This window comes from Arvicola amphibius, chromosome 6 (genome assembly GCF_903992535.2).
Source record: "Arvicola amphibius chromosome 6, mArvAmp1.2, whole genome shotgun sequence".
NCBI lineage: Eukaryota > Metazoa > Chordata > Mammalia > Rodentia > Cricetidae > Arvicola > Arvicola amphibius.
The window spans coordinates 98,414,249-98,426,853 of record NC_052052.2 but is presented as its reverse complement, the minus strand read 5'-3'; the positions used below and the strand labels follow the sequence as shown (position 1 = coordinate 98,426,853).

The 12,605-nt window shown below is 39.4% G+C and overlaps 1 protein-coding gene across 1 annotated transcript in view; it reads right to left on the bottom strand.

Moving 5' to 3' along the window:
• The window catches only part of Cubn (cubilin), a 203,715-nt gene that overhangs the window by 54,127 nt on the left and 136,983 nt on the right, over positions 1 to 12,605 (bottom strand). The window contains 9 exon segments of the mRNA XM_038333897.1: positions 3,318 to 3,499; positions 4,147 to 4,287; positions 4,898 to 4,970; positions 4,972 to 5,034; positions 5,037 to 5,092; positions 5,095 to 5,115; positions 6,273 to 6,451; positions 7,580 to 7,754; positions 12,319 to 12,502. Coding sequence (XP_038189825.1) covers positions 3,318 to 3,499; positions 4,147 to 4,287; positions 4,898 to 4,970; positions 4,972 to 5,034; positions 5,037 to 5,092; positions 5,095 to 5,115; positions 6,273 to 6,451; positions 7,580 to 7,754; positions 12,319 to 12,502 — 1,074 coding nt within the window.

Genomic DNA, 12,605 nt, shown 5'->3' with positions numbered 1-12,605 from the left:
AATGATTAAAGTACAGCAGGAGTTGTATACATCCTCAGAAGTTATCATCCACACTCGTGTCCTTAGGGAATACAAGCACATATGCCTCACCAAGACACAGGAAATTGCCTGAGAAAGGAAACGTACAACACCATGAAGCCAGGTGGCCAGTCCAGAAGGGAACGAAGAGGCTACAAACATGACCGTGCAGGAAAATCCCTGAGTAATAACTACCACCAGGCTTGCTGCAGGTGGACATGAATGTGCAGGATACTGGCGATAAAAATAGATACGTACGCCTTTGGTGGAAGATGTGTGGAACAATTAGTGACTAACACCCAGAAAACGTAAAAATCGTACAACTGTTGTAGCTGCTATTTGAAAAAGCAAAAGGAAATGTGACCACAGCATATGGCCTGGCTTAACTTGAATGCAGTTTCCATAATCACTCAGGCCATGACCATGAAACCTCTGACAGGTTTGTTTTGTAGGGAGATTGGCAGAATATGGGAACTGTGGGTTCCCTATGTGCACTTCTCAAGGGAGGGAGCTATTTGCTCAGTTTATATAGAAGGAGGTGGGTAAATGACACCCAAGACCAACTGAAGAGGTGCAGAACAGGAATGTTAGCTAGATACAATGGCAGAAGTGCCACAAGAAATAGTGAGAATCCCGGAGAGTAGATACATCTGGCTTCAATGATTAGGAGTGGAGAGGTCACAAGTTGGGTCTTGATTTGCAATCTGTTACCATTAGAATTAATTTGATTCCATTCTAAAACTGGGACTGCTTTTATCTTTCTTGTAGGTCATGTACAGTCTGTGGTGGTATAATTCCTAACAATCATTGGATCCAACATGGTTCAAATCATAGACATAATTTCACAGGGAAAACACCCTCAGTTAACCCTAAAAAATAATTATGAAATTTTAGTGATAGGTGTGTAAAATGTAAAAATTAGGTAGTTTTTTGTTTTCTGAACTTCTAAGATACTATTCACTTAGCTGCCACTATATTTAATCAGAAAACATTTTAAATTTGTTTTCTAGGGAATTGATATTTCTTAGTTAAAACTGCATAAAATATGTAGCAGCCAAGGAAAACATACAACACATAAAAATATGGTACACTGGGACTATTTAACCTTTTATTCTCCATTGTCTTTGTCTATACGTCCATATAATAAGTAGTAGGAAAATGTTTCATTATAACTAACAACTTTGGGTCACAAAACGGCTGTATACAAAGGTGCCTGCCACCAAGTCTAACCTTTACACAAATGCTATAGCATGTGAACACCCATAAAGATACACACACAGTAAAGGATTCATCTGAATGAGACGAAAGACGATTGGAGGATTTCTCAAGGAGAAAATGATATGCCATGATTAAGGCATTGCCTTCCCATTGCTTAGGATTGAACCCAGGGTTTTATTTATGCCAAGCAAAGTTCCTACCACTACCACACTCTCCTACTCCCAACACAGTTCTGCTGAGGCCGGAAACCATTATTCTCACTGCTGTGTTGACAACGCGGATGACAAGGCTAGAAGCAGAGACCACCTGGGACGGATGGAACAATCTGGGTGAAGAATAGTCGAGTAGCAGTGAGCAGACAGATGTTAGAGCTGGCTATTTTCTAAGGCACCACCAATGGCCCCTGTGTGTAGATGGTGTAGGAACTACAACTGTGGAGCCCCCAAATGTGAGCCTTTTCCACCTTGTTTGTCTGAAGGTCAGAGAGTTTCCGCTTGCTCCAACTTGTTAACGACAAGTGTGTGCGACTACACACCCTGACCTGGGTGTAGTCGCTCGGTGTTTTGGATGTTAAGATGCCCCTACAGGTAGAGTCACCCCACCATGACCAAGGGTCGTAGAATTCAAGTACACTTTTATTCCTTCTTTTGAATTAAGAAGTTTGGCCGAAGGAGTGTCTGCCTTCAGGATACTTGGTCTAGGGTGGGTTCACTGCTTAAACAGCAGAATGCTTTTATCAGGAGTTGATGATGTGATGTCTCAAATATTAAAGCAAGTAACAATCTGGTTGTCCTTTGTATCATGTTAAAACGGTCTTTTGTCTTCTTCCTCTTTTTATGTTGGGGGTATAAAAGCGTGTGGAAAATTAAAAGCAGGCGATTTCCTCTTGGTACTATCCTATGTTTCCTCTTGGTACTATCCTATGTTTCCTCTTGGTACTATCCTATGTTTCCTCTTGGTACTATCCTATGTTTCCTCTTGGTACTATCCTATGTTTCCTCTTGGTACTATCCTATGTTTCCTCTTGGTACTATCCTATGTTTCCTCTTGGTACTATCCTATGTTTCCTCTTGGTACTATCCTATGTTTCTGTTCTGTCATTTTCACTCAGGTTTTCGTTCTCATTACTTATTTCCCTAATCCCCATGCCCCTACCCTGGGAAGTGGTATACGAGTTGAAGCTGATCTCTGATATACAACTCCAAAATAAATGCCAACAATGTTCCCCTCAGCAATTAGAAATATTATTTAGTAAGATAAGGAAGACTGAAGAGTCCAGGCATGGTGGCACACACCTTTAATCCCTGAAATCAGGAGGAAGAGGCAGGTGGATTTCTAACTTTGAGCCTAGACTAGTCTACAGAGCAAATCCCAGGACAGCCAGGGCTATACAGTAAAACCCTATCTTGAAAACAAAACAAAACAAAAAGACTGAAGAAGGGAGCAGGATGAATAGAGAGATATACTAACATTCATTCCATTTGGTAGTCTATTCGTCTATACATAGTTATATCAAAAGGTACAAATATGTATACACAAAAATTGTTGGTACACATACACACATACACAGTCAACACACTTCCTAGTCAACAACACATTTGTTATTCATACTCATGGGTCTCATTTGCTTTCTTCCACTAAGGGAAGCTAATAATGCTGAGGGCATGGCTTTCACATTTGAAGTTGGTAACACGGCAGGCTTCCTACCCAGGGTCCCTCAATACCTCTGGCAGAGAATGAGATTCCATAGGAACATTCATCTGCTTAAGCCTCGCTGGTCCCTGTGCTGAGACCGATGAAGTTTGCCTGTGTGTTTAGCCGTGACTAACTTATTCTCTTTTGTTACATGTAATGATAGTTTGCTCTGAAAACTTATCCATTGTATGACGTTTGTGCATGCAGTGACAGATGGTCTCTGAAGGCAGTTAGTGGTGATTTCGTTCTATCCAAACTAGATAGACTTGGTCTGAAATGCAGTTGGATTGGTGATAACCATTTGATTACGTTTTCATATTACTACTTACGGTGAATACAGTCCACACACAACGGAACGCAGTTCCCAACCTGGAGAGAACACTTACTATGAGGTGCTCATTGTCGCAGGATGGATAGTTGCTCAGTCTCAAGTTGGTAAAGGTCAGGATGACCCTCCTGCCTTCTGGCACAGTGATTGTCCACTCACAGATCCAGGCATGAAGATTTGGGTTTGGGTAGTTGGGAGACGTAAATCTCCCAGTAGGGCCATATAAGTTCTCACCACACACTGAAAGATGGAATGAATAAATTTAATCAAAATATCTTCCAGAAGGGACATTTTTAAAATTACCCATCTAGGCAAATTATTGGTCATATTTTTGTCTCCACGTGTATGATAATGCTTATCTATATTCATTTCTTGACTTCTTATATTCACATCTGTATTCAGTTCTCGGTTCTGTCAATACTTGACATTTGATTCCATGGGAAACAGTCCACTGGCAGCATTTAAATTGTTACTAGAGCCCAGGAAGTATGAAAGACCAATAAATATAGCAAACTTAGGAAGGCTAAAGTCATTATTCTGTTTTTCAACAGGACCTTTATGTGATCGGCGTTCATCAGGGTATTTAGGAATATGAGTTCTTGATAATTCTAAGGCATTCCAGTGTACCAATTTGTCAAGATGGGTTTTACAGATAAGCCATGTCTCCTCTCTGCATCTCTCATGATACAAGTTACTTTCCTTTGTGACATTTAATCCAGCTGTAAGTTTTCATTAATTGGTGACCGTTTAATTAGTATCTGCCTTTCAATTTCTCATAAGTCAAGAAGGCAGAAAGACATTTTCTTTTTCACATTCGTATATCAGTACCCAGCACAGTGCCTATCCTCTAAACTATCAGTACCCTTCTGATAAGTCATTGAACTCACCTTCTCTGCTGGACTTAAACTGCAGCCTAAATCCTAAGGCAGTGACAGAGCCATCAGTGACAAACCTGACTGAAGCAACATTGCTAGAAGTGTCGATACTGCTAGGAGTGGAGTTTCCACAATACCGGCCCAAAGTAGTTCCTGTAAGAGTCAAATAATTAATTATGCGCATGCCCAGGTAACTTATTTCTGTTAATGCTTACATAAGTTGTTTTGCATGAACAAAGAAAACCTTAAAAGACAATCTTTTGTCCATGAAGAAATGGCAACCACTGTTATGAAAATCAGGAAAAAAAGTCAACATATTCAAATATATGCAGATGTATAAAGAGTAGAGCCAGTTAGGGTAAGTCTTTCTCAGACTAATGAGGAAGGCTTGCTCACATGGTTATGATACAAGTGCCTTTCACACTGTTATATGACATACACCGCATTCCCCTCTCCATATGCTTTAGGAGACTCCTCCAGTAACCACATGTAGCACATTGGGGTATGCACAGGAGGATGCTGCCCCTATACATGGCTCCTTCAGTGTGCTCTCCAAACTAATTACAGACTGGCTTTAACGATAATGAGCATCCATTGTAATCTGTTAGAATCATGGAAAAGGACTGCCAGTCTTGCTCAGAGCTCATGAACCTGCATTTCTGATGACATCAGACACACCTTTGCCTTTCTCAAAAGCAAAGATAGTTCAGATCTTGAGCAAATTGGTTAAGAAGTAAACATCCCAAAGAAAGTAGTATTTCACCAACCCAGTGGTATGGTTTTTCCCAGATCTCCACAAAAGTCTTTGCACAACCAGGGGAACTCTGAAGATTATAAATCTTCAAAATGGATGGTGAGATAGTGTCCTGGGAGGCCCCGGAGATGCCACTGACAAAACAAAATTGTTTGGATAGGAAAGGAGTCGGGTATCCAATGCTCTCGATGACTCCACTGTCCCTGAGATTGTTCCTCCACACGGGGCTACAAAACACACACACACGAATGCTATTTAATTATGGCTTATTTGTTAGATTAAACCGTGTAATTTAAAACTTTAGGAGCCAAATAATATTAACAGAAGTTGTAAAATTTGAAAATGTTTGCTTAAACTTTCCTGATTATTTGAAATCGACTTTGGATGGAAAGAAAGATACTCCAAGCCTACTTAGTGTAGAGATGGAAGATGATTATGGAAAGTCGAATTCTGCAACTCACATCTATTCTCTTAGGACAACAAGTAAGAACTATTATGCGTATGTAAATTAACATCCAGAGAAGCAACGGAAGTTTAATAAGGCCTGCCTGGTATCTTCTGCTGCTGATTCCCAAATACTATCTACATCTTCTGGAAGGGGAAAGGGCCTGACTGGCAACTGCTGGTGTCTAACCTCTCTAGCATAAATTTAAACGCACACTGCACATACAGTACATGGTTTCTTAGGACTTGAAAATACCTATTCATTTATTGTTTATCATGGATGTGACAGCTGCATTAAACCTACATACAATATACCTTAGGATACAAGGTATATATACAAGGTAACTTGTGCAGATAAAATATTGTTAAACTAGGCTTTCTGAGCTTTTGCTGATTTAAATACTCTTTTTTGAAACTTCAGATCCACCAGACACATGTGATATATGGTATTATAATACTTGGAGTGAATTTTTCAATATTGTGTGTTTATGGCTCATTTTTTGAATAAAGAAATCAACTCCAGGGGAATACTGTGCTTTTTCATTAAGTGACTGGCGTGGCATAAGATTCAAAGGAAAGTCTGGACCATTCCATGGATGCTGTTTGGTGTTCCAAGTCATTGTCCAGTGCAGTTCTTGGATCACTAAGGAATTTTATTATTTGCAAGGGTATTGTACTTATTCGTGGTAGAGAAATAAAAGCTTGATATAACTGAAAAATGCTTTTTATACCCAATTAGGAAAACATAAAAATACTAAAGTAATAATAAAAATTACATTTTAGCATAATACAAGTAACTTAAACCTGGTGATGACATTATGAGTTTATGTGTAACCTTCTTCTTCCTAGTCTTAAAATTAGGCAGATGAGAGGCATGGCATGGTTAGGGCTTCAGGGTTTCCCTGTACCATTGATTTTCTAGTTGAAAATAAAGCATTACCTATAGAATACTTGGCCTTGAATCCCATGTAGCTGGAACCACCCTCAGTGTGGAATTTCAAGTACATAAGTTCTCTTGAGGATACCCAGTTACTAGGCAAAGAGCCCCCACACAATTTGGAAAGCAGCGGTGCGTTTGAGTCAACTCCATCTCGCAACTCGAGGTAGCTCGAAGAACAGCTAGCAGAAAGAAATTATTAAGTTTACAAAACCAGTTACTTTGATTTATTTTGTCAGTCAAGACTTCTTTCTTCAAGGACAATGTTTAATCATCGTTTCTGTACTATAAGACAACATGACCGAGTCTCTTTAAGCTTCATGGCATTTTTAAACGCCATATTTTTCCTAACGACATTACAACCTTCCGTTGAGTTCTGAAGGAAGACAACTTTTTTATACTGGGAGATAGTCCATTTACATATTTGTATTTGTCTTATAAGCATAAAATCATTTTAGATGGACTATGGATTCAACAAAAGGAAGAATTTGTCAGACATGATACTTGAATATATTTCACATGAGAAAAATCAGCCTCTCTTGGAAGTCCCATGGCTTTGGCTACTGAGGGGCACAGGTACATTCTCTATGTCCATAAAAGAAGACACGCTTTTACTAATGATTCCTAATAAAGTTAAACTAGAGAGTCCATGCTAATTTCTGGAAAAACAAGTTGTGTTCAGTATCTAACAATGATGATCAGAAGCTCTGTTGTGACATGAATTCATTCATGCAAACATAGGCATACTTTAGATAAATGAAAAGAACCCATAAGTCTGCGTGTCAGCTTGTAACTTGCTTTGTTTTCCCAGACTATGTTGTTTTCCTTGTTTTCACCAGAGTCATACATGCTCTCTGGAGGTGCGATTTTTCAAGAATCCGGATGCAGTCGAGACTGGAACTTGGTAGAGTACTTGCTCAGCTTGTTTGTGACACCGTGGTGGCCTCTAGTGCCATGCCACTAAATTCTTATTGTTAAGCAGATATTTATTATTTGTGACACTTAATATGAGGTTGGAGAAAAAAATACTTATCCTATCAGAGATTGTACTTTTCCTGTGGAAGAAGAACAAACGACATCAATCTTAAACAGTCACCCTCAGGGTCTCTTGGAGGGTGTGTTGTGGGTCAGGAGGAGAGTAGCTGCCAGGCAAGGATTTGAGGCTTCAGACATTTACTTATCTCTTTGTCTCTACATTTTTCTGGGCAATGGGTACCACAGAGGATAGAAGACGTACGATGTCTTGAGACATGACAGCTACAATAATATTAACTTCGGGGTGGAGGAACTTTAAAATGTAGGTGACCTACTTGGGTGTTTCTTCAATATGGAATTGATCTTCAAATTGGAGCTGTATACTTTTCCCAGAAGGAGCTTCTAAAATCCAAATGCATTCAGCGTGCTGGGGATAATTAGCAGGGTAGTTGGGGGAGGTCACGTATCCGTCAGAATTGGCATCATGAATGTAGATGTTGCCCCCACAGGCTGTCAAGAAACAGTCAAGTCAGTCTACGGTCTGATGAATGAGAACATAATCAGCTACCATAACTGTTGTGTACAGTCAACTTGTCTTTATGTTTCTGCTCAACTTCTCTTATCGGAATTATTTTCAGTTCTTTTTAGGCAAGTAAATCCTGGCATTGCCCATAAACAAGCACCACGTATGTCCCTCTTTATTCTGTTCAAACTATTTGTTCTTCTATTTTTGTTAGGTCGGGCATTTAGTTTTAAATGTGTGTACATGCGGGGATTGTTTTTGCTTGTTGTCTGTTTTTAAATTTTAATTTATTTTTTTACTTTATTTGTATAAGTGCGTTGCCTCCATATATGTCTGTGTATTACCACATGCCTGGGGCTATCTGAGGCCAGGAAGAGAGCATCAGATCCCCCTGGAAATGGTAGTTGCAGAGTTGTGAGGCATCATATGGGTGCTGGGGAATTGAACCTGGGTCCTCTGGAAAAGCAACTAGTGCAGCCAGTGCTCTTAATCACTGAACCCATCTCTCTAGCCCATTTGATTGATTTTTGAGAGAGATGTCTTGGCTAAGCCCCAACTGTCTATATCACCGAGGCTGCCTTGAATTGCTGAATCTCTTATACCCATCTCCCACCAACTGGGATTATAGACACATACCACGATGCTCACAAATTATCTATTTGGATTGAAAATTTATATTTCACTAAAGTTAACAAAATTATCATGCAAAATATTTGCAGCATCACATGAACACGTAAACTGAAGATCTATGAGGCTGACTGGCTGATTAGAAATTCTAGGCTTGCAGAGCTGGGCTATTGTCGTCTGGACAGTCAAGTCATCTTAGGCTGTCTTCAGCCTACTTAATAGTCATTTATTGTCCACATGTGTTTGATCTAACATCCATCTTCATGACTATAAGGTAAATTCTTTGAAATATACTAGTAGATCCTTAGCTTCACCAACCCAAAGGCTAAGAATGTCATTATGAGCACCTGAGGCCAATAGAAATTTCCTTTCTTTCTTTGTTATGTTATGTTATATTATGTTATGTTATGTTATGTTATGTTATGTTATTGTTCCCACCAATGTATATCAAAAGTGCCTTGATCTAAGACTCTCTTTTTTCCGTTACTATAAAGGTTTCTGAAGTCATTACTATGTTGGAACATAGCATTTGGGGATAGCCTGATTCTGTTTTCCCAGATCATGGTCATTCATATTTGGAATCCAGAAAAAATTCTGTATTGACTTTTGTATGGAAAAACTTCTGCATCAATAAATGCAAACCCATCACTTAGACAAGTGAGGGAAGTAAGCAAAGAGCCATAAATTCCCATTGAAAGCTCAGACCAGTGAGCTTCCACTCACTGCAGGCCTGTGATCTCAATACGTTTAAAAAAACAAACAAATAAACCTAAGCAGGGCTGGGAAGGATGACTCACTGGGTAAAAACTTTTGCTATTCAAAGCTCATGAAGTTAAGTTCAGATTCCTAGTTTCTTTGCAAAATCCAGAAGTGATAGCTAGGGGCAGCATCTGTAACCCCAGAACTAGAGTGAAACAGGAGCAGCAGCCAGGAGAATCTCTGGATGCTTCAACATTGGAGTACACAGTGCAGTGGCAAACAGCAAGAGATTCTGCCTCCAAAACAAAGAGGACATTAAGGACTATTATTCTAGATCAGCAGTTCTCAACTTGTGGGTTGAGGCCCTTTGGGGGACAGAATGGCCCTTCTACAGGGGTCAGCTAAGACCATTGGAAAATACAAATATTTACATTAAGATTCACCACAGTAGCAAGATTACAGTTATGAAGCAGCAAAGAAAACAATTTTCTGGTTGAGGTCTCCACAGCATGAGGAACTGTATTAAAGGGTCGCAGCATCAGGAAGGTTGAGAACCACTGCCCTAGATCATCCTCTGACTCCACACATGTACCTCATATGCAAGGTATTTGCTTGAATTGGAGATGGAGTCTTTTTATGGAGCCCTGGCTGGTCTGCAATTCACAACATGACCAGACTGACCTTAAACTTGTAGTCATCCTCCTGCCTCTTCTTCCTGAGAACTGGAAGTACAATTGCTTTACTCCTTTCTTTAAGATCCCCTACTACCACCCAAAACATGAATTCATTTATGGTTGTGTTCTTCATCTTCAGAGAATGTGGTTCAGGGATTTCAGGATGGACAGGGTCAGTCTGGCACTTTGTGTGCACCTAGTTCTTATGCATGCTCCTCTATCCCTTCTCTCCACTTCCACCTCCAACTGACCCAAAACCCACTGAATACCCTACTTATACCATCTTTCAACATGGCCTCTTCTCACCTTCTTGCTGACATTGCCTTAGTTTAGGATACAATAGCTTTTCCTGAATTAATTTTTCATTTGGGTTTTTACTTCATTCTTCCAATCATACAGCTATGTTGATGTTTCTGTTCTGGTCCAGTCATGACACTTTGAATTCAAATCTTTCAGGGTCTCCCCATAAGCATCTGGTAATACCTTATCCTTAGGTCTTACTAATGGCCCTTAGCATTGTGACTCACATGTGGCTCATCCTCACATTCACCTCCTATGACCATGTTCTCCATCATACTAAATTTTTGCACAACTGTGAATTGTCTTCTAAAAGCTGATATGTCTCATGCTGTTGCATTGTTCTTTGCTAAAGTATGAAACTCTGTTTTTCTCTGATTCTGCCTCTGATCCCATCAGTTGGATAGATGCCTTCTCTCTGTGGTTTACAGATCCTGCAGCATTTCTCCATGTGGAACCCACTATGCTGCACAATAACTGTTCTCTGCTTGTGTGTCTCCTTCATTGTATGGAGCCTCTGGATGGAACTTGGTAATGCGTGCAGGGTGAACCTCTTGCAAATGTTTAGCTAACTAACTAACAAGCCATTTAATCCAGGTGAGAATAAAAGACATGTAACACAGCACCATAGAAATCTCAATCAACTACAGCGAACCGAAGTCTCTGGGAAAGGTGATAAAAAGCTCAGCAAAGGATGCCAAGAGCTATTCATGCAAAACATAATTTAAGACCCAGCAAATGGTATGAGGTAGGACACAATGGGAAGAGCCAGGGAGAAGTCTGGGCTTTAGTAAGTAGGAGGAGGCAGGCAAAGCATAACCATATTGCTGGGGCTACCCCAAAATAGTTTTTAAAACCAGAAGACCTTTGTTTGATCTTAATATGAAGGACAGTCATGTGTGTAAGGAAAGGCAGGGACATGACAATAACCACTGGCATAGATGCATGACTGGTGGGTCTAGAAAGGAACTAAGAAGAAAATACACTTAATACAACAGAACCGCCACAGAGTTAAGATTAATCCGAGCATTGACAATAGGAAAGTGGGTCCTGCAGGGAGGTCAAACCACTGGGAATACCAGCATGAAGACAGTGATGTAAGGGAAAATGCCAGCCTCAATCAGCACTGCGGCTTGTCCTCGAGCTTGGTAACAGATCCCTGTACATCGGAGCTTGATGCACTATGAAGTGACTGAACACACTGCTGGTCTTGGGCCTTGCTAAAGTTATTAAATGCTTTGGGGGAAATAATTAATAGATATTTTCATTTCTTTCTTTTTTCCTAAATAAAAAAAATGATGATAGCATTCTGAACTCTCTCACAAATGGATAAAATGTAATAAGACAGAAGGTTTCTATTGGGCATGGTGGTGTGTGTTTATAGTTCTAGTATTTGGAATATCAAGGCAGAAGAATCAGGGACACAAGGGTCTTCAGCTATACAGCGAATTCCTGGCTACCTTGGGCTGCATGAGACCCTATTTTAGACAGCAGCAGCAGCAGCAGCAATATCAGCAACAAGAACAAAAACCCGTGGTTCCATTAAGATCAATGTACCTTTTGAAGCATATTTGAGAATCTGGGACTAAGATCACATAACCATTCAAGATATTGGATTTTGGGGGACAAATAGAGATATAGTTGTGCTGTTTACCCTCCACTGACATTTAGTTAAATGCTATTAAAAAGTAAATGTTATAAAAATCAAAGCATCCCAGTAAAACTAAATACAAGTATAATTAACATAAAAGTAAGGGTGATTACTTAACGATCGCTGCTGTAATACAATAATACATGAGTAAGAACTAAGTGAGTAATAATAGAATCATAGGTTCACTACAAAGGAAGAACAGCGATGATGAGAAGAGTGATCAAAGCCTTTACTATGGTAAAGTAACTAAGTTTACCTTAGACATTTCATCATGGAAAGGGGCCCATTAAGATTAGTTCATTTTCTACACATTTTCCAGTAATTGGAAAAAATAAACAATACAAAACCAATAACTTGGAAAAACTCAAAGCCTTATTTTGCTTACCTAAAAAGTAGAAATAACTATAATATACTTTCCTTTAAAAGCATCCTGCTGAAGAGTTAATGTACATAGCATACTCTAAGTCCTAGATTGATCAAGACCTGTTCTTGTTAATACTAACACTTTAACCTAAGAAAACTTGGCATTTTCCCCTAAAATGTGTATCAACAAAAATCAAACAATCTCAGGAAAAATATAAAGTTCTCAGAGGAAATACTTACCTAAACTCTTTGCCTCATATCTGATCTTAAATCCTTGCCCACTGTTACTATTATCAGAAATGAACTGAACAAACATTTCATTGTCTGAGGTGAACAGAGTTGATGGAGGATAAATTCCACAGACGCGACCATGTCCTCCAGAGGGTCCCAAGGGTGGAGAATGGATATCTGGTCCATTTCTTAGCTGGAAAGAGATTAAAATTGTGCAAATTATATTCCAAAAGAATATTAGCAGTCCTATCAATTTATATACTAAGAATGTTAAATTAAGTCTGCAGAGACAGTTA